Genomic DNA, 26,584 nt, shown 5'->3' on the forward strand with positions numbered 1-26,584 from the left:
CAAGGGCACACTGCTGGCTCATGCTGAGCTTCTCATCAATCAATACCCCCAAGTCCTTCTCCTCAGGGCTGCTTTCAATCCATTCTCCACCCAGCCTATAGATGTGCTTGGAATTGCACCGACCCGTGTGCAGGACCTTGCACTTGGCCTTGAACTTCATGGGGTTCGCATGGGCCCACCTCTCCAGCCTGTCAAGGTCCCTCTGGATGGCATCCCTTCCCTCAAGCATATTGACCGCACCACACAGCTTGGTGTTGTCGGCAAACTTGCTGAGGGTGCACTCGATCCCACTGTCCATGTCGCTGACAAAGATGTTGAACAGTGCCGGTCCCAGTACCGACCCCTGAGGAACGTCACTCGTCACTGGTCTCCACTTGGACATTGAGCCGTTGACCACAACTCTTTGAGTGTGACCATCCAGCCAATTCCTTATCCACCGAGTGGTCCATCCATCGAATCCACGTCTCTCCAATTTAGAGACAAGAATGTTGTGCGGGACAGTGTCAGATGCCTTGCACAAGTCCAGGTAGATGACGTCAGTAGTTCTTCCCTTATCCACCAATGCTGTAACCCCATCATAGAAGGCCACCAAATTTGTCAGGCACAATTTTCCCTTAGTGAAGCCATGTTGGCTGTCACCAATAACCTCATGTTTTCCATGTGCCTGAGCATAGTCTCCAGGAGGGTCTGCTCCATAATCTTGCCAGGCACGGAGGTGAGACTGATTGGCCTGTAGTTCCCTGGGTCTTCCTTTTTTCCCTTCTTAAAAATGGGGGTTATGTTTCCCCATTTCCAGTTGGTGGGAACTTCACCAGACTGCCAGGATTTCTCAAATATGATGGAGAGTGGCGTGGCCACTTCATCCACCAGTTCCCTCAAGACATGCGGATGCATCTCATCAGGTCCCACGGACTTGTGCACCTTCAGGTTCCTTAGATATTCTCAAACCTGATCTTCTCTTACAGTGGGTGGTTCTGTGTTCTGCCAGTCCCGGCCTTTGTCTTCTGTGATGTGGGCAGTGTGGTTCAAGCATTTGCCAGTGAAGACTGAGGATAAGAAGTCATTGAGTACCTCAGCCTTCTCCGTATCCTGGCTAACCAGATCACCCGTTTCATTCCAGAGGGGGCCCACATTTTCCCTTGTCCTCCTTTTATCACTGACATACCTATAGAAGCTTTTCTTGTTGTCCTTAACATCCCTGGCCAGATTTAATTCTATCAGGGCTTTGGCTTTCCTAACCTGATCCCTGGCTGCTCGAACAGTTTCTCTGCATTCCTCACAGGCTACCTGACCTTGCTTCCAGCCTTTTCCTTTTTTTGTTTGACTTTGCCCAGGAGCTCCTTGTTCATCCGTGGGGGCCTCTTGGTGTTTTTGCTTGACTCCCTCTTTGTTGGGATGCATCGCTCCTGAGCTTGGAGGAGGTGACCCTTGAATATTAGCCAGCTGTCCTGGGCTCCTCTTCCCTCCAGGGCTTTGTCCCATGGTATTCTACCAAGCAGATCCCTGAAGAGGCCAAGGTCTGCTCTCCGGAAGTCCAGGGTAGTGAGCTTGCTGTGTGCCCTCCTCGCTGTCCTGAAGATCTTGAACTCCACCACTGCAGTGGTCACTGCAGCCAAGGCTGCCCTTGAGCTTGACGTCCCCTACCAGGCCCTCCTTATTGGTGACAATAAGGTCCAGCATGGCAGCTCTCCTCGTGGGCTCCTCTATCACTTGGCGGAGAAAGTTGTCATCAACACATTCCAGGAACTTCCGGGATTGCTTGTGCTCTGCTGCATTGTCCCTCCAACAGATGTTGGGGTGGTTGAAGTCCCCCATAACGACCAGGGCTTGAGAACATGAGGCTGCTTCTATCTGTCTATGGAGGGCCTCATCCGCTCGGTCTCCCTGGTCAGGTGGCCTGCAGCAGACCCCCACTATGATGTCCCCTGCTCCAATGCTCCCTTTAATCCTGACCCATAAGCTCTCGGTCAGCTTCTCGTCCATCCCCAGGTGGAGCTCCATGCACTCCAGCTGGTCATTGACATAGAGGGCGACACCTCCTCCTCGTCTGCCCTGCCTGTCCTTCCTAAAGAGCCTGTACCCTTCCATCCCAACACTCCAGTCACAGGAGCTATCCCACCACGTCTTTGTAATGCCAGTAAGGTCATATATATCCAATGCTGGCCTTCACACCTGGAAAGATTATACACAGGTAATGCTTGATTTCCCCAATAAGTCATGCTGGAGATAAAGTAGCTCAAGGGAAGCTACCTGAGACTGTGCGCTGCCAACAGCTTGCTCAGAGTTACTTTAGCTCTTGCTAAATGAAAGTGACAGCAGTTGGATGTTGTTGTTCTCTCACAAGCCTGAGCATGTTGCGTCAGCAAATGCTGTAAGGCTTGTCAACCTCTTGGCAATTCTGTCACACCCTTTCCTGTTAATGAAAAGTTTAGTAAAGTTCATTCTTATCCAAGGCATCCCATAACATAAAAAGATTTTTTGTTACCTAGTTCTGATTGAAAACCAATTATGAGAAATAGTAATGGGTTTCAGAAAAATCAGAGTCCCAGGGTATTGTAATATTAGAAACATTTCACTGTTTTGCTTGGTAGCTCAGACAACTAGAATAAAGTGGTTTAGGAAGCATGAAATACTACTGATTAGTAATGAGAACACTACCGAAAGGTTTTTGAGAGCAGTGTGTGCCTGCCCTCAGGTAATGAAATTTGCTTCACTGTTTCTGATGTTTTTCTCTGGATTTAATTTTCGCACTTTGTCTTCAGTACGTCTCTTTCTAAGATAATTAATTTTCTTGCTTGCCTGTGCTCTGTCCAGCCTTGAGGATCTTCCACGCTGTTACTCCTTCACTCGAAGCTCAACCGGACACAATTCAATTAGTTGCTCCCAGAAGAATACACATGCACACCAATACCACCACACTGCTTTTTAGTCATCTCTTTCATCTTTGTCAGTGGGGGCCTGTTTCAGACTACACTAAAACCAAAGGTAGGACTCCCATTAGTCTTGGCAGAAGCGGGGTCCCCACCTGCAGACAAGCCGACAGTTCACTCGGGTAGCTCGTGGCCCTGCATAACTGCGTGACTAGCTGGCAGATTATGCAGGGGTATTTAGGGATCTGAGGCTGAAGTAAAAAAACCTCAAATATGCCTGCATTATTAAGGATCATAATTCCATTCAGGAGATAAAAGAGGTATTCTCTTTTATAAGAATTATTGCTGAACTGCATCCATAAAATGCTCCCAGCAGTACTCTTAATAAGTTGAATTACCGGCATTCTTATGAATTGAATTATTTTCTAAGCCATTGTACGAAAGACACATTTTACAAACAAGTATACTTATCATAAGTATTTTACAGGGCAGACATTTTGCAGAGAAACAATCGTTTTTAAACATGATGAGTGAATAAGGAGTCAGTGTTAATTATTTGATTACTGTTTGCCTTGTGTGCCTAATCATAAACCAAGCCCCTACAGTCCCAGAGAGCTTGCTATGTATAAGGTAGACGACAGACGGAGATGAATGTGAGAAACAATGAGACAATAATCATTGGTATAATCGTATTTACTCTTTATGACAAAATATCTTGTCCATTGCACGTTTCACTGTGGGGGTAGTTCCCTTTGATGACAAAAAAATCCTTTGCTCCTTAATTTAGTCCCAGAGATTGCAAAGTTCAGCATCCAAACCCTATTATTCCTTGCAAGGACTTTGATCCTGATAGACCTGAAGAGAAAGAGGTTCAAAGAGTCGCAGTGAGATTCTTTGAAATAAATCTGTGTACCGCAGTGACTGTTCAGCTGCAACAAGCTTCACTGAGACAGTGTCCCATGAGGCCATTGGAAAAAACCCACCTGCCATACACTCTAAGTGCTAGGTCTAGTCTTTGGTCCCTGCTTTTGCATTTCACTGTAGTCCTAGTTCAGCAAACATATAACCAGGATGCATTTATTCTTAACTCTGATAAGAATAATAAAAGAAGGAATCAACCAGCTATTTCAGGTAAAAAGAAAATCTTGCCTTTTTGACACCTATAGCTTTAGTAAGAGTAGCATTTGCTAGTCTTCTGGCTGAAGGGAAGTGCAGTCCTTTAAGGAGCTGTAATTCATCCTTACCACTTCCTCTATTGTACATGTGTTTGACAGATCCTCTAAATAACTTTTGTGTTTATTAATGAGGAGTGGGAATAAATTTTAATATTGATCTTTCTGTGGAGCTGTGTAAAGCTTGGGGGTGAAGGGTTAGGACTGTTCAGAGCTGTAGCTTCAGCTTACAATGTTTGGTTTCATCTAACACTGTGGTGGGAATCATTCTGAGTTATATGTTATGCGCATACAGCTATGTAGACGTTATAGTGCAATTTTTGGCCTTAAGTTCTGGAGTTCAGAAATACAATTATGTTTGAAATGTCTTTTCAGTCTCCCAAATCTTGGATTGAAGAGGTCTTCAGTAAAAGAGAATGCACGCACATCATTCCCAGTTCAAAAGATCCTCACAGGTAAAACAATTAATTTCACTTTCTTTGTGTTACATTTAGAAAGAATCACAGTAATTTTTATGGGTGTTGTGTGTAGCTTGGATGAAGTTCTTTGTAGTTTTACAATGCCCCAATTGGTGATTGCTGGTGTTTATGGGTTTTCACAGATATGGTCACCAGTATGTTTTAAATGAGGCTGTTCGTTGGAATTAGAAATTGGCAACAATTGACCTTCCTAGGCTTCTTAGACCTGTTGCTCTCAGTCCAATAACCAAAACTGTGGTATGGCATCCAATTGAGAGATTGAGTTACATGGAGTTATGGCTGCACAGGAATTCTTAATCCTCTACCACCATTTTCTCCCTTCCTCAAATAACGCCTGCTGCTGATCACAGTCTTCTGAGATAGAGGTTTCTGCTCAGGCTGGCGTAGAGTGTGGAAAGAGTGAGGAAAAGAGCAAATCCCCAACCTGTGTTTTAGGACCTGAGAAAACAAACATAATCTGGCATTCCAGACTGTATCTAGTGGATGGTGTTGCCTAAATAAACTCAGTGAGATCACATTCTGAGGATGTAAACTTGTAATTTTGATCATATTTTTTTGAACACATGGATAGCATAGAGTAGACGAGATAGGTAACTCATCTCTGAAATGCAGATTTGACATACGGCCTGAGATGTATAACACCGAACAAATCAGTGAAGTTACCCAGTACATCTTCCAGGGGTGGGTGCAGAAGAACACAGCCTTTAATGCTATTGATGTGAATTTTTTCACAAGTGAATTGATACTTTATGAATACCATTACAGATGTTTTCTTTTATGCAAGCATGTATTAATTATCCATCTTTTATAACAGGTGTCCTGCAGGATGCCAGGTGTGCCAGAATTTAATCAGGTAAGAGTGCATAAACATATATTTGTGATTTTTACAATGACCTAAAGTTAGTGATAGGCATTCCTAGTCAAGGAAGTAATGATGAGAAAAATATCCTTCCTCTTACATTGTCAGAGCAGCATTTCTGGGGGCGTGCTGGAGAATGTTTAGCGTGAATCTGGGTAAAATAAATTGTGTGATAACCTTTAATTTATTTGCAATGGAAAATTTTATCCAAATACATTGTGTGGATGAATTTGTCTTAATCTTTGAGGAATGAAAGGCAGAAATGTGCCTTTCAATGGGAGAGAATTCCAGCTATATCCTGGGCGATATGAAGGACAGTGAGATGAAAGCAAGGGAGAACAGTAAGAATTACAAAAAGAGGAAGAACAAAATAAAGGGAGAAGAAAGAGCGTAATAGAAACATCTCTGATGATAGGTTTTCTGAAGATTTGTTTCATCTTCTCTGCAGTGGGCATTCTAAGTCCCTGCTTTTGGGAAGGCAAGCCACAAAAATTACATCCCTTTGGTGCTTTTAACTTGTGTGTGGGTGTTTTAGAGAGCTAGTATTTTGTGGCTTGTATGAATTAGTTGTTTTCAATCCAACATTTGTTGTTCAGCTGGTGTTCCCAAACAGGTTTTGATACTGTATGTTTATGATAATAAATTATCAGTTTTCGAACAGAAGTTTTAACTTTCCTTGGCATTTGTTTTGTGTTAAAGGCCTCTGAAGACTGAAGCAACAGAAAACAATGAGTTTCTGATAACTATCGACTAGCAGGCTGGTGCTAACTAGTCCTGTTACCTGCATGAGCATGATTATTTGCTTTTTCATTATGTTTCACATTTTATTTTACTTCTAAGATTTACGTGAAACAAGAGTCACATTTTCCAAAAAGGAAATAAGTTACTCCTTGAAATCAGATCACTGCAAAGGGCCGATATACAGAATGATGTTGCCCTTGTAAGGAAGGCAAATGATCTGTGCGGCACCTGTTCAGAAAGGGTCAACTCCCTCTTGAGGGAATGGTCACGTGTATGTTTTGCTTTAGAGCAGAAGAACAGAGATTCAAAGATTTTTGCAGGTGTTTCGGAAGTGGAAATGCAGGGAGCATTTTAATGCTTCCTGCTAACCTGCAGATACCCAGGTGGGTATCTAAGCTGAAGCTAACTTGTGCTTCAAAATACAGTGATTTAATCCCATCTAAATAGAGACTAGAGCAGTCTCCCTTTCCCTTCCCCCCGCAGAGTGACCATGTTGTTATTTGGTCTGGGAAGCTCATTGGTATGAAAATTAACCTGGGGGGTGGAAAACCAAACCAAGATTAGCTTTCCACCAAATCAGCCTCCTAATCAAACACAGTGTAGCTGCATGAATGTAAATACTACAGTGGGAGAGGGAGGAGGAGAAACTGGAAATGTACACCCCACAGGGTGGGGTTTTTTTTTTCACCTTTCTCTGTAAAGGCATCCAGTACCTTTGTGGGTTTTTTTATCTTGTAGTTCTTTCTTTCACTTTTCATTGAGCATTTTCATGCTGTTTAAATCCATGTGAACCCTATTCATCGGTCTGTCTATATATGCAGAATGTGTGTGGGTGTCTGATGTTCACTTCTGTCAGCCATTAGCTTGCAAGTACATTTTCCCAAATATTGTCTGTTCTTGTGTTCTCATGTATCTTAAAGTGGACACAGAGCTTTGTTCTGGGAAAATTTTTCTGTTCCTAACAAGGGGAAATAATTTTCACATGAGTGTTATAACTGGTTATATTGTATTTATTAGATTAGTAATGAAACAGGTTTCAGGCCTCCTGAGGCCTGTGCATAATTTTCCACAACAGTCCGAAAGTCATGTGAATGTACTTGATGCCTACTATAATTTGACCTAATATTGTAGGCAAATGAAATCTGTTAATGATTTCTTACTTGCAGAGAACTTCCAAGGTTTGCAAACAGTTTATGAGTGGGTTATGCAACTATTTCTAATACTAAGTAGAATAACTCTATTTAGTAGTTGCTAATCAAATTTGAGTAACTTACTGGCACCTTTGCCCATGCTGCCATTGTGCGTTGAAATGGCCTCTGTCTGCTCTTCAGTGCGGTGCTCACTAACACATCTCAGGCAGCACCTAGACCGATCTCACTCCATGAATGTCCTTCACTTCACTTCGTGTCCTCCCTCCCAGAATGTAATGTCACAGCACAGGTACAAGAATATTGGGGGAGACAGTGCCAAAAGCCAGGCTAGAGTGGAGGTAGATGGCATCCGTTGCTCTCCTCTCATCTCCCACGATCATGTTGCAGAAGGTAGTCAGGTGGGTCAGGCATGACTGACCCTCGCTAAATCCCCACCGATTGCTCCCTGTCACCGTCTTCTCCCTGCTGTGCCCAGATGTGGGCTCCAGGAGGTCTCACTCCTTGATTTTACCTGGGACTAATGGGAGACTGGGCAGCCTGTGGTTCCTCAGGCTGGCTTCTGCCCATTTTTGAAGGCAGGTGTGAGATTGGCCTTTCTCCAGTTTCTGGGGACCTCCCTGATCTCCGTGACCTTTTAGAGCTGATGGAGAGCAGCTGCACAAGGGTGTCAGCCACCTCCCTCAGCACCCTGGGGTGCAGCCCAATGAGTCCCAGGGATGTGTGTGGGTCGAGTGCTCCCAAGCGATCCTGACTCAACCATCATCCCTGACTGGTAGCTCCTCTCCTCCTTGACCCTGGTTACTATGCACAGAGCACAAAACTTTACAAAAAGAAAATCCCCAAACAGCTGTATGTAATGTTCTGCTTTGGTTTCCTCAACCTTCTTGAGAGCCTCTTAGTCTTGGTTTTTAACCTCCCAGGTAGCTCAGGGCTCCTTAGCACCTTGTCCCTTCCTGCTAGATGGATAGCAGGAGTGAGCGTGCCAGCTTGGAGCAGAGCATAAGCTATTTGGGAAACATCAGTCCTTTCGAGTTCATACCTCTTGCTATGGTAATCTCTGGGGTAAAAGCAGCTGCATGTATCCTGCCCACCTGTGTGTTAGGTCTATGTGCAGCTCCTCCACTGCCGGTTCAGCATAACTGAGCTGTTCGGAGTGTGGCTCACCTCTGGGTGCATTGACATGTAAATGTTAAGTATGTAGTGCAAATTATGTTAATTACTAAAATAGTTCAGTGTTTGTTGGACCTCTCAGTTTCAAGGTTACTGCACTGATTTGACTTGTCACATAGTTAGTTCCTTTCCACAGGATCTCTGCTTTGAAAAGGCAGATTGCTCTGGCTCTTGCTGCTCTGGGAGGGGCTGCTGATGTGACCCTATGGAACAGTAACGTATAAGACACATAGTCATTCTGTGGTCATATGTTGATGATGGACTGAAATTAATTCAAATTTTAGAAAATGTAATCCATTGATGATGCACCTGATTGCTTTTCAGTGCTGTCCTTCCAAGCACTCATATTTGCTGAGTCAGACTCAGACTGTGTTGGGTGGAGAGGAACCATATAAAATTCCACAAGGGCAAGTGTAGGGTCCTGCACCTAGGCAGCAATAACCCCAGGCACCAGTACAGGCTAGGGGCTGACCTGCTGGGAAGCAGCACTGTGGAGGAGGACCTGGGGGTCCTGGTGGACAACAGGCTCTCCATGAGCCAGCAATGTGCCCTTGTGGCCAAGAAGGCCAATGGTATCCTGGGGTGCATTGAGAAGAGTGTGGCCAGCAGGTCAAGGGAGGTTATCCTCCCCCTCTGCTCTGCCCTGGTGAGGCCACATCTGGAATATGATGTCCAGTTCTGGGCTCCCCAGTTCAAGAAAGACAGGGAACTACTGGAGAGAGTCCAGTGGAGGGCTGCAAAGATGATTAGGGGACTGGAGCATCACTCTCATGAGGAAAGGCTGAGAGTGCTGGGACTGTTTAGCCCAGAGAAGAGAAGACTGAGGGGAGATCTGATCAATGCTTATAAATATCTAAAGGGTGGACGTCAAGAGGAAGGGGCCAGACTCTTCTCAGTCGTGCCCAGTGACAGGACAAGGGGCAATGGCCACAAACTGGAACACAGAAAGTTCTGACTGAATATGAGGAAAAACGTTTTCACTGTGAGGGTGACAAAGCACTGGAACAGAGAAGGTGTGGAGTCTCCTTCTCTGGAGATACTCAAAACCTGCCTGGATGCAATCCTGTGTAACCTGCTTCAGGACATCCTGCTTTAGGAGGGGGGTTGGACTAGATGATCTCCACAGGTCCCTTCCAACTCCTACCATTCTGTGATTGTGTGTAATGTAGTATCTAAGTGAGTAATGTAAGGTAATGTAACCACTGCTATTGGTTCTCTGTCTTTCGGAATGACTCCTGGATGAAAGGTCTCTTTATTGTGAGACCACTCTAGGAGCAGTACAGTGACCACAAGGTATTTTCAGGAGCGAAGGACAATAAGGTATCTATTTTTTTTCTCATCTTTCATCTAAAGATCGATTTTTTCCTCACATTTGCTGTCTCTTACCCTGGAGTGCCCCAAAAGGCAAGCAGAAAAAAAAAGGAGTAAGGAGGCTAATAGCTCAGCTGTAGAGAAATTTGTCCTTTGAAGACCAATAATAAAATAAAAATTATCTCTGTCTTCTGGTCCTTCCTTTGAAGTATGCAGGGGGACTCATAAAGAAGGACAGCCATTGACCTTGTGCTCTTTGTGGGCAGGTTTTACCCACATCTGTGTCCCTTGTGCTATCTGCTTTGCAGTTACATTGCTCTGAAACACTTTTAGTTTAGATATGTCTCTATAGCGATTCTGAATGTGGATTCCAACTCTACATGTTATTTGACAACATAATGTCAGCAATGACCTTCCATGTGTGTTGATCCCTCACAGTCTTCTGAAATAGTAATTTGATTGTATATCTGTAAGTGACTTAGTGTGACTGGCTTATTCTCCAAGTACCAGCTTGGACACTTTTTGTTTAGTTCATGAGCTTTGACCTACTTGTCTTGGCTTGTCTATGAGGAGGCAAAATTACAATGAATTTTGCTTTTGGGGTCATCAAAATGAGGTCCCTAGATCAATAATTTGTTTCAGCAAATCCTGTGCCCCCTCTGCTAATCCCTGGGTTCTTTTCTGCCACTACCACAGTGCAAGTGGTTGTGGAGTCATGCAGTGAGCCAGACTGGGCAGTAATTCTGGCAATAAACCCCTCACTGTGATGCTTTCCCCCCCTGCCCCCATCTACATAATTTCCTCTTTGTTTTTCTAGGATTCAGTTGTGAGCACATGCCTGACTTCTTTCTAGGAAGTCCCTGGACTTCTGTGATATACATGTGACAATAGAGCTCAAGTCTTTTCTGCAGTGCTAGGCTTCTACAGCTCTTTAATTCTCCACTGAATAAGATTGTTTGAGTTATTAATTTTCCAAGAGTGTGGGAGGCTTCCTTCTCCAGCCTGCTTTTGCAGAACATTGAATCAATCAAATGTAATTTACCTGTGTTGAAAAACTGGAGTGCAAACATAATTGCATGGTTTCTTGTTATCAGAAAGTGACTTTCTAAAGCGGTTCACTTAATTAGTTTAGGGTTGTTTTGCAGTTTGTTTGTTTGTTTGTTTGATATTTTAATCTATTTCTCTTTCACTGGTTAGTTCTCACTCATTTCCACAGAAAACTCTCTCTCTTTCTGAATGTACCTCTTCAGGGTTTTGCACATGTTTACATCTAGCCTGCCCCTAGATCCGCGACTAATACATCTGAGTCCAAAGGCAGTCATTGAGTTTGGGCTGTTGGAGGTTGTTTGGTATCTTAAAAGAGTAAAAGGGAAAAATTTATCTCCATTTCCCAGGGTATATTAATTTCTGAAATGTCTAAAGGAAAACTGGATTGTCAGATGTCACTATAAATTACATTGGAGTTAATCCTGTAGAAAAGACTGGAGCCTGTCGAAGCCTGTATGACAATAATACTGATTGAATTTGGAATCTGGGTTATTCATCCAGTTGCAAACCTTTAATGCTAACTGAGCTTCTGCTAAATTTCCCTTAACATTGCACTCCAATCCATTTATTTTGTATATTGACTTTGCTGGCATCCAAGGATTACTATAAAGGTCACCCTGAAGTTCTCTCTAGACTGAAGGTTGCCTCTCACCTCCTGATTAATGATGGCAACTCCTAGATCTTTCTTAAGTACCTAGAATAACCTGTGGTAATAACCATAGCAAACCTTGGTGTCCTAAGATATTCCTCTGAAATGTCACATATGAGACCAGTAAACATGAGCTGCATTGCTCAGGTCAGAGTTGCTATACAGGACTCTCAAACTGTTACAGAATCACGCAGAATCACAGCATGGTTTGGGTTGGAAAAGACTTTTTAAGATTATCTAGTCCAATCTCCTGTTTTCAGTGTTCCTTAGGTAGAGAACAAATTCTGTATCCAACAAAATGCATTTATGATTTAATTCAATGTCATTTTGCCATTGTTGAAATTTTTTCATCTGAGTTAATTTTTATTATGTTCTGTGTCAGAAAGCAACATCATCCTTCTTTGTAGAAAAAATATTTGGGTTGTTCTGATGAAGATCCTAGAGTTGCATGCAGGTGTGTGTGATATAAAATAATTTCTTTATTTTTAATGTGAGATGTTGCTGTGGGCGACTGATTGGAGATCACCCACGAGTAGACTGTAGCTGGCCTGTTTATCAGGCTGCCCCACAGAGAGATGGTGAAGAATGGTCTGTGCAAAAGCACACAAAGACGAGCCCAACGGATGCATTTGGTACGATCAATTTTCAAGATGGAGATCACACTTACCATGCCAAGGTAATACATGCTGTGTTTATATGTCCGATTCCTTTTTATAATTTCAGCATAAGAAAGGCAAAAAGTGGTTTTGGGTGAATATCAAATTGTTTGTCTTAAGAAGGCAGAGGCATCCAAGACAGGTTAGAGTGTGTGTATGATATTTTTATGTTGAACTTCACCATGATTAAGCTTAGTCTGTCTTGCTGTCTGTATTGCTCAGTGATGTATTTTTGTGCTATCATGTTAGCAGTATTGTGAAAGTTCTAATCCTGCACAAAATCTTTAAGACATTAATGCTGACAACTTTGTAAGGTGTTGCAGTTTCTTCTCTTGGAGTATTTAAAGTATGTTTATTTTACCAATTGTTATTTCTTCCAGTATATTAGACTCTCTTATGATAGCAGTTTGGATCAGCTGTTGCACCTGATGGTTAAAGAATGGCAGATGGAGTTGCCAAAGCTAGTGATCTCTGTTCATGGAGGCATTCAAAATTTCAAGCTTCCCTCGAAGGTCAAGCAGGTTTTCAGCAAAGGATTGGTGAAAGCTGCTGAGACTACAGGAGCATGGATAATTACAGAAGGCATCAACAGCGGTAGTGTAATTATTTTTCTTTGTTTCAGTCTTCCTCTGGTGTTCTTTCTCTGCTTATGAGCATATACATTTAGGGCAAATATAACGAAATTGTTTGATAATTTGTGATATTTTAGCACAAAAGGAAGCTTTTTCTTAAAGAAGCAATGCACAATTCAAAGAGTGACATCATGTTCTTCTGCTGTTGACAGGAATTCTGAATGTTTTCAATAGTTGTTTGGGTTTTTTTGTTTGTTTGTTTGGTTTTCTTATTAAAGAGCAGAGTATTCTGCCTGTAATAAGGAACACTGCTAGTAGATAACCAGAACTTATTTTAACTGCTTCATTAAAATATTTAGATTCTGAAGTCTGTGATTAGTGTTTTTGAAACAATTTTCAAATCTAACTTTAAATTGTGTTTTATAATTAATAAAGTTTTGAATGAGGATAATCCATTAATTAGCCTGTTAATATCTGAGACTACTCTCAAAAACTGAGGGGGTCAGTAAACCACGGAACTGAAACAGCTCTACTTCTTTAGCTTTTATTCAATCCAATGACCTTATAGGAGAAATCTCCTGCACATTTGTGTAAATAATAAGGTTTCATGGAGGTAGAAAGCACCATTAGCAACATACATGAGTATGATTAATTAGAAATAGGTGTTGAGTTTGAAGCATTGGTGCGTTACGTCTGAGCCTTACAATTTCTGCAGTGCACATCAAATATACAAGTTGGGTGGGATGGTTTGTGTCTGGTTAAAGCATAACCATAGGAAAAATTAAATTATGGGAAACCCTTTCATTGGTGTCCTGTAGCAGGTCTCCGAATGTAGAAGAAAAATGATGATTAACTGTCTGTTTAGGAGTGTCCAGGCATGTAGGGGATGCGCTGAAAGGCCGTGCCTCACCACACCTGAGAAAGATCTGTGCTGTTGGGATTCCTCCATGGGGTATCATTGAGAACCAGAGGGATCTCATCGGAAAAGATGTGAGTTGGACACCTTTTAATAATGGAAGCCTTCATGTTCAGGAGATATTATACTTTATTTTCCGTTTGCTTCATTTCACTGGTTTGATATTTTTTCTTAGTAATAGAGGCTTAGATTTTGCTCAGCAGTAGAATTCTGCAGCATGTTGAGGCACTGTATTTTGCTTTTCGTAGGTAAATGAATAGTTTTAAAATATTTCTTTTCTTAGACAAAATTGTATTCCATTTTGAAAATTTAATTAATTAGGCAATTCTCTTGTGGTTGCAAATGATGTATTTCTATATTCATGTGATTCAGGATCAGCAATCAGGTTAATTGTATACACAAATAGGCTGTTAATATGTGTGATTTTTATTCATAAACCAGAACTTTATGTGAGGGCACAGTCAACATAACTATCTAAAACCACTTGACAAGTAAGGTGGAATGATTCCTGATAAATGGTATGTCATGTGTTTTTAATGGGAATACACTCAGGGAAAAAATGCCACTATGTTCCAACTGTTGCAAAGAAAGGCAGGCAATGGCTCTGACTAAGGACTGCAAGCCAAATCAGACATGGTTTCTGTGGTATTAATTGTGGTTTTGTTGCTGTTAAGAATCAAATGAAACCCCATATTTGAGTAGAGCAGCAAAAAATGTGATGGAGATTTTCAGAAGACCACAATATGATGAAGAAATACATACAAGCAAGGCAACATAAATGGTGATATTTTGTTGGTTTCTTTGAAAATCTTTTTATTTTGGTTTTCTTAGGTAGTTTGCCTGTACCAGACTCTTGGTAATCCACTCAGCAAGCTAAGTACCCTCAACAGCATGCATTCTCATTTTCTAATGGCAGATGATGGGACAGTAGGCAAGTATGGGAATGAAATGATGCTCAGGAGGAATTTGGAGAAGTACATATCACTTCAAAAAATACACACAAGTGAGTGCTGTTGTGGTCACCTTTATGACAGAGAAACCTATCCTTAAAGGTGTGGAGGTACTTGATGTTTCCTTGTACATCTTCATTTGCCATAGATTTCTCTGAGCTTGAAAGTTAATTGCATGTCTTGAACTCTGAAAATAGGAAAGTAAAAAGGACAGCATTTTTATAAATCATTATGTATTTGGGCTAACTCACATTTTGATTTCTCAGTTGTAGAGACATCTAAATGACTCAGATTATTTAATAAGTATTGAGGATTTGCTCTCTGCAGTTTTCTGTGGTCTCTGTATCAGCACTAGATAGTTTCCCAGCTTTTTGCTAGGTGGAAAAATTGTCATGTCAGCGGAATTTGCATCCTTCTTCCTCTTCATTATTTTTATCCTCGTCACTCTTCTATATTGCAAGCCTGTGACCTCCTCAGGTACAGAAGCAAAGACTGGTTGCAAAAGGAACACCTTCAGCCATTTTTGTTTTTTGGTCAGGTTGCATAACTTCCATTGTTTGCCTATACAGTAACTGAGTTATGGTATAGAACTCACGAATGAAATATTTATTACACAGACAATTATTTCTTTTCATGCACTAGATTGTGTAAATTATTTGTGGAAGTTCACTCTTATCTGGTGAATTAAATCTTGAGGTATATTAAAAGGACATCAGCAGAGTTATGATGTTGTTATGAATCCTTGTTCCCTTTATCTGTTCATATTATAGTATTTACAAACTTAGAAACTTACCAAGTTTTTAATGTGTTCATATTTAGAGCTTCTTACTCAGCCTCTTATATCTTTTATTATGAGTTTTTGCAAGTTAGACTTTCTGTTGTTTTTCCATTTCTATTGCATCTCACTTGAAATTTATTTCTGATTATTAAAAAAACCCACCCTGCTCTGAAACTCGAGAATGTCTGTAAAAAAGTGCCTGATAACTTTTCTATGTGTGCAGGGAAGCAAATGGATATTGACCACATTTCAAATGCCATCAATGTCCTTGAGTGTAGGAGCTATTGTAAAAGGCAGAGGGATATGCTGAAGGATGTTTCTTCTTTCCAATGCTATGGCTGCTTTCAATTTTATCAGGAGGTTTTCATGGTCTTTTTGATCTGGTTGCAGAAGTTCTGTGAAAGTCTTAAAAAGTGTAAGTCAAATTAGAGATGGTGAAGGCATGATTTCCTCTCCATTGAACCATTTATGAGACTACTTCATGAGTGTTGGTTTACCAGATGTTCTGATTTTTTGGTGTGACTGCAACCTGTTTGTAACTGGTTAGGTGTGTTTTGAAACAGGAATGGGCCAAGGTGTACCCATAGTTGGGCTGGTGGTGGAAGGAGGCCCCAATGTCATCCTAATGGTGTGGGAGTACGTGAGGGCCAGCCCAGCTGTCCCCGTGGTGGTCTACGAGGGCACTGGCAGAGCTGCAGATATCCTGGCTTTTACCCACAAACACACGGGTGATACGGGGTGAGTAGTGGCATAATGCTCCTTCTCCTTGGTCTGTTGTTTTGGGAGGGACCTGAAAATGCCTGTCTCAGAACCTCTGAGGTAATTTCTAATGCTTCTAGTGGTGACCCCGCCATGGTCTTTTGCTGGCTTTTATTTCTGTGAAGTGAGAGCAGAGTTTCTTCCTTCCCTGCCTCAAGCTAGTGCTGAAAGAATTCTGCCAAATTTAGTATGGCTTTTTAGAAGAGGAAAAATAATCTGTATCAGGCTATTTTGAGTTGTTATAAAGTTTCTCACCTTTGGTGAGTGGCACTGCTGGGTGACCCCAGAGTGCCTGCTTGGATTTTGACTGAATCCCTTCTCCTGCCATCAGTATTCTGTTAGTGGGCTCAGATTTGGGTTGCACAAAGCTTTTGAGACTAGGGCTGGGGTTAGTTGTTGGGGTAGGAGGAGGACTAAGGTTCCTTGGCTTTGGCTTTCCCAGCGGTAACACAGATTTGTCATCCTTGTCTAGCTGTAACTCTTTTCGTCACCTCCAGTGCAGACTCTATTAAACCTACCTTGATGAAAATTTTATGCCCAAACTGGAAATAAATATATATATATTTGTATAGCCAATTAATATTTTTGTGAAAGTTTTCAAAGTTAAAAGGGCTTTTTAAATAAAAAAGCAAATTTTAAAAAGGTGGCCTGGGTTTGTTCTAATTAAAAACCCTGAACAATTTAATAAACTTTATATCCTAATTATTAATTTATTATCTTTTCTAAATATCCTTTTTGGGGGGTGGTGGTATTTTTCCCTTTTCCCTAGCGTGTTGTATTGAGAACTTTTTTCTTCACTTGCTTTTTCTTCCATATTTTTCATCTTAAAAAAAATAAAAATTCCTACCATTTCAAAATAAATGAAAATGTGGATGGAAAGGTTAACAGAAGGATAAATGAGGGGAAAAAGATGGGAGAGGTATGAAACCTAATAAACAAATAATGAGGATTTTAATTTTATCCCTATATGATTATTGAAAGAAAGAAAAAGTTTGCTACACTTTTAGTGATTTTTAGCTCCATATGGACAGACAATTCTTTAGAAATTGTTAACTTTTTCATTTCTTCTATTTCCAATAGGATATATGTATGGTCAGAACTAATGCCTGTGTGCATAATAATTTATGTTATGGGATGCCTTTGCTTTGTTTTGTTGAAAGAAAGCAGGAGTAAGTCAGCAGAGAAGTAGAAATAAAAGAGGTTTCTCATATGTCTCTACTTACACAAATTTCATCTTTTGCTGAGGTGTCATTTGGGCTGGTAAAAAGTAGATAAAAATGTACTTATTCTTGCTTGTATATCTGTTTTTCAGGGAGCTGCGGCCTCAAGTGAAGGAGGAGGTCTTAGTGATGATTCATAACACATTTAGCTTGGGACAGAAACAGTCCAGTCATCTATTTCACATTTTGATGGAATGCATGGAGCACAGAGAGTCCGTGAGTGGGGTTCACGTTCTGAGTTTAGGATGTCTTCATGCGCTCTAACCCTTTTTGCTCTTTCTGTGGTGGGTTGGCGTGGGCACAGCAGTTGTAGAAGTAACGGTGTTGTCTGCAATAGAAAGATACACAAAAGTGTCTGTGCTAATTTATATATTTAATAGCTCCACAGAGCCTGTTAACTTCTCAAGTCTCAGTGTTTGCTTATGAAATGACAGCCTTTCTCATGTTAGTAAAAGGCCAGACATCTTTGTTTTCGCAGGAAAGATCAATTCCTACTTTTTTTCTTCTCTAGTAGTGTCATATTTATAATTTAGAAATGTTTCCATCCATTCTTCTAGTTGTAACAGAATTGTGGTAGAACTTGTCTCTAAGTATTGAAATGTACTTTCAAAATATGCTGACTTGTTTAGTGGCTCAGGTGATCATTTGTGAGTAGAATCACAGAATCATAGAATCATAGAATCATAGAATCATAGTTTGGGTTGGAAGGGACCTTAAAGACCATCTAGTTCCAACCCCCCTGCCATGGGCGGGGACACCCTCCACTAGACCACGTTGCCCAAAGCCCCATCCAGCCTGGCCTTGAACACTGCCAGGGATGGGGCATCCACAGCTTCTCTGGGCAACCTGTTCCAGAGCCTCACCACCCTCACAGTAAAGAATTTCTTCCTAATATCTAATCTAGATCTACCCTCTTTCAGCTTAAAACTATTACCCCTTGTCCTGTCACTACACTCCCTGATAAACAGTCCCTCACCAGCTTTCCTGTAGGCCCCTTCAGGTACTGCAAGGATGCTATAAGGTCTCCCCAGAGCTTTCTCTTCTCTAGGCTGAACAACCTCTCAGCCTGTCCTCACAGGAGAGGTGCTCCAGCCCTCTGATCATCTTTGTGGCCCTCCTCTGGATACACTTGAGCAGGTCCATGTCTTTCTTATGCTGGGGGCACCAGAAGTGAACAAAATATTCCAGGTGGAGCCTCACGAGAGTGGGGTAGAGGGGGAGAATCACCTCTCTCAACCTGCTAGCCACATTTCTTTTGATGCAGCACAGGATGCAGTTAGCTTTCTGGACTGCGAGTGCGCATTGTTGTGTCATGCCCGTTTTTTCATCTACCAGTACCCCCAAGTCCTTCTCTGCAGGGCTGCTCTCAATCCACTCAATGGCCAGCATTTATCCCTGTTTTAGATTGCCCTGATCCATGTGTAAGATCTTACACTTGGCCTTGTTGAACTTCATGAGCTTTGCACGGGCCCACCTCTCCAGCCTGTCAAGGTCCCTCCGAATGGCATCCCTTCCCTCTAGAGTATCAACCACACCTCTCACCTTGGTGCCATCCACAAACTTGCTGAGGGTGCACTCAATTCCACCATCCATGTCGCTGATAAAGATGTTAAATAATCCTGGTCCCACTGTGGACTCCTGAGAAACATCACTCATCACTAGTCTCCACTTGGACATTGAGCCATTGACCGCAACTCTTTGAGTATGATCATCCAGCCAATTCCTTATCCACCAAGTGGTCCATCCATCAAATACTTACCTCTCCATTTTAGAGACAAGTATGTTGTGCAGGACAGTATCAAATGCTTTGCATAAGTCAGGTAGATGACATCAGTCACTCTTCCCTTATCCACCCATCATAGAAGGCTACCAAATTCGTCAGGCATGATTTGTCCTTAGTGAAGTCAAGTTGGCTGTCATCGATCATCTGTTTTCCATGTGCCTTAGCATAGTTTCCGGGAGGATCTGTTTCATGATCTTGCTGGGCACAGAGTTGAGAGCTGACTGGCCTCAGGTCCTCCTTTTTAGCCTTTTTAAAAATGGGGCTTACGCTTCCCTTTTTCCAGTCAGTGGGAACTTCACTAGTCTGCCACAACTTTTCAAATTTCATGGACTACCAAGTATTTGTTACAGGAGTAATGACAATTGTAGCACTGATCACTAGAGTGGTAACTACCCAGTATGTTTTTATTATTTTTTGTTTTACTTTATTTGAGTGTCTGTTTTCTAGTTGAAAACTGAGTAGATATCAACCATGCTGCATTTTTACATTTGTCAGCTTTAAAGGCTAATCAAAAGGAAATAGACTCATGTTATTATGTGGTAGGTTGATTACATTTTGCCTGGATGACATTGCATTAAAAAGCAAAATGGTACATTTTCTGTCTGAAACAAAGGAAAATCATGTCTGGGCCTTTGCCATCGTTTGTGTTGAAATATGTATGATTTAATCTACCACAGCCCTTACCAAGGAGAAATAACTACAGACTTCTCTGCCTCACCTCAAATAGTATACTTCTGCAATCCTAACAGATCACCATATTTGATGCGGAGTCAGAAGATCAGCAGGACATTGATTTGGCAATTCTGACTGCACTCTTGAAAGGTACCTTTGTAAAAATATGACCTGTTTTCATCTGACTTACAGTCCCATTGTCTTACCTTTTCAAAGGAAAGGGGTAACGAAAACTGCTAGGTCCTTTACTTGTTTCCTAGGTACAAATATGTCTGCTTCAGATCAGCTAGATTTGGCGTTGGCCTGGAACCGGCTAGATATTGCCAAAAAACACATACTCGTTTATGGACAACACTGGAAGGTACTATTATCTTTTATTTTTCACAGTGGCTTTGCACTTTATTATGATGACTAATTTTCCATGATTTGCATTTGTAAAGCTTTAATTAAGGAATAGTTTGATGCTTGGAGTCAGTTTTCTGGAGTAATCATCTTTGATTTTGGAGAGGCATTATTCTTAAAATTGTAAAGTATTCAACTGCAGAATACATCAGATGAAAAAATCAAATACATTTATTTCCCCAGAGAAGAGGTGCTATGTAAAATTCCTGTAGTTTTTGCTGCTAGCTTTTCCAAATAGTTTCAGTTGCCCTTCTGGATATGTATTCCTCAAGCCTCTGTTGACAGCTATTGGTGGTCAAGGATATTTCATTGTAGCCTAGAGTACTCTTTTCTCCAAAAGAGTAAACTCCAGAGGAGTGTTGCCTCTATTTTCCTAGCTCTAGACAGAAATACAGAAATCATACTCCTTTATGATGTTACCACGTAAAAAAAAAAAAAGTAGAATTAACTGTGGTAACATGGTATCATGTCATTGTTTCAGATATTATTTCTTAGGAATAGCTGCAATCAAGGCAAGACATAATTTAGACCTACATTAACTATAAGCATGTGAACGAACATACAGTAGCAATTGAATCATTCCTATAAATTGTGGTTTTCAAGTTTTCAGATGTAATCCAGTATTTAAGTATAACCCTCCCTAAGTGAATTTTTATGTACATAATATGATTTTTATAGATGATAAATATAAAACTGTGTGTTCCTCAACACATGCTATTCCCATTTGTTGTAAGAGTAAATATTTTCTTCAAGAAATTATACCTGATGCTCGCAGAAGTACTTAGTAAGTTTTTCCTTCCAAGAATTACAAGGTTGATTTTTCCAGTCCCGGGTGTCTTTTCTTCATTACAATGTAAATTTTGGAAAATGGACAGTGAGTGTATTTTTTTTAGTGACTGTAGCTGAATTTATTGATCAGCAGTCCCTGTTTTCCTGTGGTGTATAAGGCTGAATAGATGGAGGACTATGCCTGAGATGTCTAAAGTTGGGCATCCATGAATTAAAGGATTTTTTTGTTTGTTTATTTTTGTTACTTCTTTGGGCTCAGTTCACTATGTGTGAAGTGGAGATGATCATACCATGTTCTTGCACAAAATCTGGTAGAAATAAATGGTGTTGTGTGCCCACTGAAAGGCAAAAAAGGAAATTTCTGGTTTCATTTTCAGGGTTTGAATGGTGTGTGAATAATAAGGGATGTGCCAAGCCTGGAACAATAAAGTTAGAAGAAAATGTTGAATAGCTCCCTTCTAAGAGGGCATCACTCACTCTGAACAGGACTAAGCCCCCTGGGGAAACACAGTGTATGATTGAGCAATGAATAATTGTACCATTATTCATGGTGATGAATTATCTGATAACTTTTGAGTGTTTGCATAACCTTAACAGTATTTCTGTCCAACAGAGTGGTTTTTATGGAATATGGAAAAGATTTGTGTATACACAATGTCGTGTGTGTATTTTTGCATTTATGATTTTTTTTTGATACCCTTATATGTTGACTCTAAGAAGAAAATGTATTCTTCCCAATGTTTTCATTCATTGTTTTGTAGCATGTACTTTTTTTTTTTATTTGTGCTTATTTAGTTTTTGCCTTCAGCAACTCTTCTGTAAACTGTTGATAAGCTTTATTGAAGCACCATCTATGTTGCTGCTTCAAATTCTATACTATTGGAGTAAGAAAGAAACATTATGCTTTTGCCATTTTTATCATTGAAGATACATGTTGTGGCAAGGCCTGTGAGTCTGCATCATTCCTTTGCATTTACATGAGAAGTGTGGCAGGTGAAACTTGCTTTGATTGGTGAGTTAGTATAAATGATATAACAATAGAATCTTAGAATGATTTAGGTTGGAAAAGACCTTTAATATCATCAGGTTCAACCATTAACCCAGCACTGCCAAGTCCACTATTAAACCATGTCCCTAAGCACCACATCTACACGTCTTTTAAATACTCCCAGGGATGGGGACTCAACCACTTGCCTGGGCAGCCTGTTCCAATGATTGACAACCCTTTTGGTGATGAATTTTTCCCTAATATCCAATCTAAACCTCCCCTGGTGCAACTTGAGGCCATTTCCTCTTGTCCCATCAGTTGTTACTTGGGAGAAGAGACCAACACCCACCTCACTACAACCTTTTTTCAGGTAGTTGTAGAGAACAATAAGGTCCCCCATCGGCCTCCTTTTCAACAAGGTACAAAATTGAAAATTGACATATTTTCTACTGTCTCCCATTCTGCTGTTAGAGGGGCTGATTTCAGCTGTACTTCAGTTCCCTGGGAACTCTTAGGTGAATACCACCTGGTCCTGACAATTTGCTACCACTTTATGGATGACTTCTATAATCTTCTCTACTGACTCTTCAATTTGACACAGTTCCTCAGATTTGTCTGCCGTAAAGAAGAGCTTTGATGTAGGACCTTTCCTAACATGTTCTGTAGTGAGCAGTAAGGCAATGAATTAATTTACCATTTCTGCAATAGCCTTATCTCCTTGTGTGTTTCTTTTATACCTTGATCATTCTGTGGCCTCACAGATTCACTGGCAGTCCCCCTACTCCTGCTTCTCTGCTTCTGATATGTTTGAAAAAGATCTATGTACCCGTTCGTACTATTTCAGTGCAATTGTTCAGCACCATTTTGAATGAAAAGTCATCGTGAAATAGTATGTTCTCCCCTTCAAGTAAGATGTAAAGAGCTCATAATAAACAAACCTTACATCTCTTGCTGCTTCTCCAAGCAAAAATTAGAATGACATATGTTCCTGAAAGATTTCTTTTGACTAAGCAGGAAAAAAATCTTAAATAACAATATTTTCTTCATGCATTGTAAAGAGGAAAAAAAAAAGAAAAAAAAGAAAAAAGGCGAAAAAAAGAAATGCACGAACACACTTTTAAAATTTGCTTTTGACTTAGTTGCCTTCTTAATTGAAGAGGACTACCCCTCTGACTGTCAGGGTCTGCCAGGGTCTACAATTTGTGCCTGGTTATTGTGGTTGTGCATTCAAATTTTGAATTAGATATTTAAGCAGCAATTTTTAGGTGATTGTCCATTCAGTCTTAGTATTTTTCTGTCTTTTTAAGTGTTTTAAGGAAACACGCACAATTATGCACAGGTTGTGGCCATTTCTTTTTACAACTCTGGTCCTAAAAGTTCAGAAGGTAAAGGTTGTAACTGCTGTAACTATGTTTCTGCTTAAATGTCAGCTCAGTCTCAAATGGACTTTACAACAAAGAATGTCATTCTAGTAGTTACCAGGGAGATGTCTCAACCTCTTTAGAGACACTGCCAGTGCAAGGAATGACTGCTTGGGGAAATTTAATACAAGAATGGTAACTTTGAGATATTTCTGGAGGAAACACCAGTATCTCAGGAACAGCGCACAAGTTTTCTTTTCATGTGTGACAATTCTGGAAATTTTACTGGTCATCTTTTAATACCACTTCCACCAAACGTAAATGAGTACATGGAAAGGATTAACTTCACTTGCCAAATTAGCACTGGCACCTGCCCCAGTTGTGTGCCAGTGTCCTCATTCTGTTCACCCCACTGTGTTTTCTATGCTTACGTGTTCTGTAGAAATTCTTTATATGGATTTATATGAACCTCCTATGTCCAACTCCTTTGCTATTTTGCATGTAGAAATCCTGCTGAGCTCTATGCAAGTGCCATGAGTAGAGTGTTTTCACCATTTGGACACTTGTAGGTAGAGCTCTGCTTTGTGGTGTCTTTGAGAGAGTTTATTCTAACGCAGATTCTCTCTCATATTTGAAAAGAAGTCTGCTTTAAAGAACTCCAAGTTCTATGGAGACATCTTGAAATACAGTACCTTGAAATGGCTTTTGTCATATGTCAAAAAAGAAAGGCTTTCCTCCGCCCCCTGCATTATCATACATTAGCTTCTGAAGTGAATTAAAGAGCAGGGAATGTATTATCATAGTCTGGTTGTAAAGTTAGATTTGTAGAAGTCTCTACAGACGTTGGGTTTATGCACACTCAGTTTTACTGCCACTCTCTGTTGGATTTTTTACACAGATGCTTCCTCCAGCATGTTTTTCTTTTGTATTATGCACTTTAAATATACGTTAAGACAAATCATTGTGATAAAGAGATCCCTAGCTGTTCAGGAATGTTTTATTTATTTCCAAAAGAAGATAATAATTTTCTAAGCTTTTCCTTCATCTCTGTCCTTCTGGAGGTTGGTGCCTTGGAACAGGCAATGATGGATGCTTTAGTGATGGACCGCGTGGATTTTGTGAAGCTGTTAATAGAGCATGGAGTGAACATGCACCGTTTTCTTACCATATCTCATTTGGAAGAACTCTACAATACAGTGAGTATTTGAAATTGTGTTGTATAACTTCAGATAAGAATGCCTAGAAAGAATACTGTTTTGTTTAAAAGATTTGATAATTAGGCCACATTTTTATGAAGGATTTTTGAAAAAAATTGAAAACTAACAGGCTTTTATCATTTTTCATTGTAATGTTGGATTTTTGGATTGGTGTTCCAGCTTTTTATTTTTGATTCATTGACATGAACCAGACTGACTACTCACCTGAAGCTCATGAGAAATATGTTCTGATTTTAATCTGGTATGTGATACATGCTTATCTTGCTGAAAATGATATGTTGTTTAACCAAAGTGATACCAACTTCTTTCAAGAATATGTCAAGATTTAAAATAGTAAAGAGAGGTGCTGCAGATTGGTGTTGAAATATTTTTGAAGAGGTTTGTGGGGAGAGTTTCAGTGGGGAGAGTTTGAATCACAGCATCTTATTCTGAACATCTTTTAGCTGCTTTCTTTTGCTGTATTGATTTTCTAATGTAGAGTGACATTAGACACTTGTTTACTGACTTTTCTTTTCACACCACAGAAACAAGGACCATCAAATCTACTTTTGCATCACCTAGTTCGAGATGTGAAACAGGTAATAGACATAGGAAAGGCTGGGGAGCAAAAATGTTAGCTTAGAACTTCAGTGTCCACTGGCACACTGCTATTAGGTAATACAGGGGAATTTTAGGAACAGAAGTGATGGGTTCATTAGTACGCTCCCGTATCTACTAAATGGTTTTATCTTCATCCCACCGATCCCCCTAAGCAATTAACTAGCATACTAGTACTGAATGCTCCCAAGGGTCCTGTACCTTAATTTCAAAGCCAAGCAGTTCATGTCGATCAGACTTTCTTTCTCGAGTTACTACAGTGACATTATGAACTGATTGTACAAAAGACTTAGTGAATTAGTACAGTAATTATGTTCATTGCATTAAGGTTTTCTTCCCCCCCCCAAAGCTAAACAGTCTTTCCTTGTTGAGCAGTAGCAAAAAGATACTGTGACAAGATACATTATTTCAATGTGCTGCACTGCTTAGGAGAACAGAAGGTGGCAGTGGATGACTACTGCATGGAGCACTGGCTCCGTTAGTAGTCTAGTGGCAGCCTTGTTTAGCTACACAGTTAATTTATTTCGTGTTTCTGTTATCTATTGTACGTCACAGTACTGCTTAGCCAGGAAGGGATGAGCTGTTCTTTCTGCATCTAGTCTCCACTGCAGGAGATGCCTAGATCCAAAACTAGATTAATTGGCTAATTCTTTCCAGGCTATGAATGCTAAGATGAAATAAAATGGTAAGTCTGACTGTTTGCAGAGTTCTGCGGTCTCAAGTAGTGGGATTTTTGGTATGATTTTCTTATTGTAGGTGACTTCCATGTCAATCCCATTGATGATTCTGCAGATAGGTGTAGAGTATTCTGGTCTCCATAGCAAGCTATTTGCTATGTTTTCCCATACTGATGGACGTGTGGGAGGTTTAATTTATGTGATAGATCTGGAAGATCTCAGTGTTGAAAAGATATTGAACTTTTCCAGGCTGAGAAATCTGTATTTCTCACTGATACTGAAGTGATTTGGTCCTTGATATGACCCCTCTCCTAAAACCCATGACTTGGTTACATCTCAGGACACTCTGGGAAAACCCAGGGTATGACCTAAAGGGAAGCTTTTGGCACTTGAAATGGAATAGTGGAATTTAGGTAAAAAGTAGGTGCACAATTTCAAAACTTTCTACGCTGTTGGGTAAGCTAAACTCACTTGGAACCTGCAAATAAGTCTAAATGCCTTTTTCACCTGAGCATCTATAAGTATGCGTAACTGTTCTGTGAATAGGTTGTGCGGTTGCAGTGTTATTAAATATGGCAACACAGTAGCTGGAACAGTCGCCAGAGTGATGTGACCATGGATTTCAGAATATTTTCTTCATTAGTGTGACCAGCTTTGCTGCTGCTACATTTGAATGGAGATACATTGCCGTCTGCCCTGATAGCATAAAATATGCTTTACAGTGCAGAGAAGTATCTGTAAGTATAGGTAGTCAGAAATATTTGCCTAATTCTCAATGACAGAGCTGGCAAGTTCTTT

At 40.6% G+C, this 26,584-nt stretch overlaps 1 protein-coding gene across 11 annotated transcripts in view; it reads left to right on the plus strand.

Moving 5' to 3' along the window:
* The window catches only part of TRPM6 (transient receptor potential cation channel subfamily M member 6), a 98,282-nt gene that overhangs the window by 21,885 nt on the left and 49,813 nt on the right, over positions 1-26,584 (plus strand). For 8 of the 11 annotated variants that reach the window (XR_008574705.1, XR_008574706.1, XM_054810432.1 and 5 more), the window contains 12 exons: positions 4,418-4,497; positions 5,336-5,374; positions 11,945-12,125; positions 12,486-12,699; positions 13,543-13,667; positions 14,425-14,596; positions 15,885-16,059; positions 17,393-17,516; positions 19,833-19,905; positions 20,016-20,116; positions 24,357-24,491; positions 25,037-25,090. Coding sequence is in view for 9 of the 11 variants with exons in the window: in XM_054810432.1 (XP_054666407.1) it covers positions 4,418-4,497; positions 5,336-5,374; positions 11,945-12,125; positions 12,486-12,699; positions 13,543-13,667; positions 14,425-14,596; positions 15,885-16,059; positions 17,393-17,516; positions 19,833-19,905; positions 20,016-20,116; positions 24,357-24,491; positions 25,037-25,090 (1,473 nt within the window). In the remaining 2 variants the exon portion in view is untranslated. Of the gene's footprint in view, positions 1-4,417; positions 4,498-5,335; positions 5,375-11,944; positions 12,126-12,485; positions 12,700-13,542; positions 13,668-14,424; positions 14,597-15,429; positions 15,737-15,884; positions 16,060-17,392; positions 17,517-19,832; positions 19,906-20,015; positions 20,117-24,356; positions 24,492-25,036; positions 25,091-26,584 lie in introns of those variants that run through there. The other 3 variants (XM_054810436.1, XM_054810437.1, XM_054810438.1) reach the window with 3 other exon arrangements.

This window comes from Grus americana, chromosome Z, assembly GCF_028858705.1.
Source record: "Grus americana isolate bGruAme1 chromosome Z, bGruAme1.mat, whole genome shotgun sequence".
In the NCBI taxonomy this organism is placed as follows: domain Eukaryota; kingdom Metazoa; phylum Chordata; class Aves; order Gruiformes; family Gruidae; genus Grus; species Grus americana.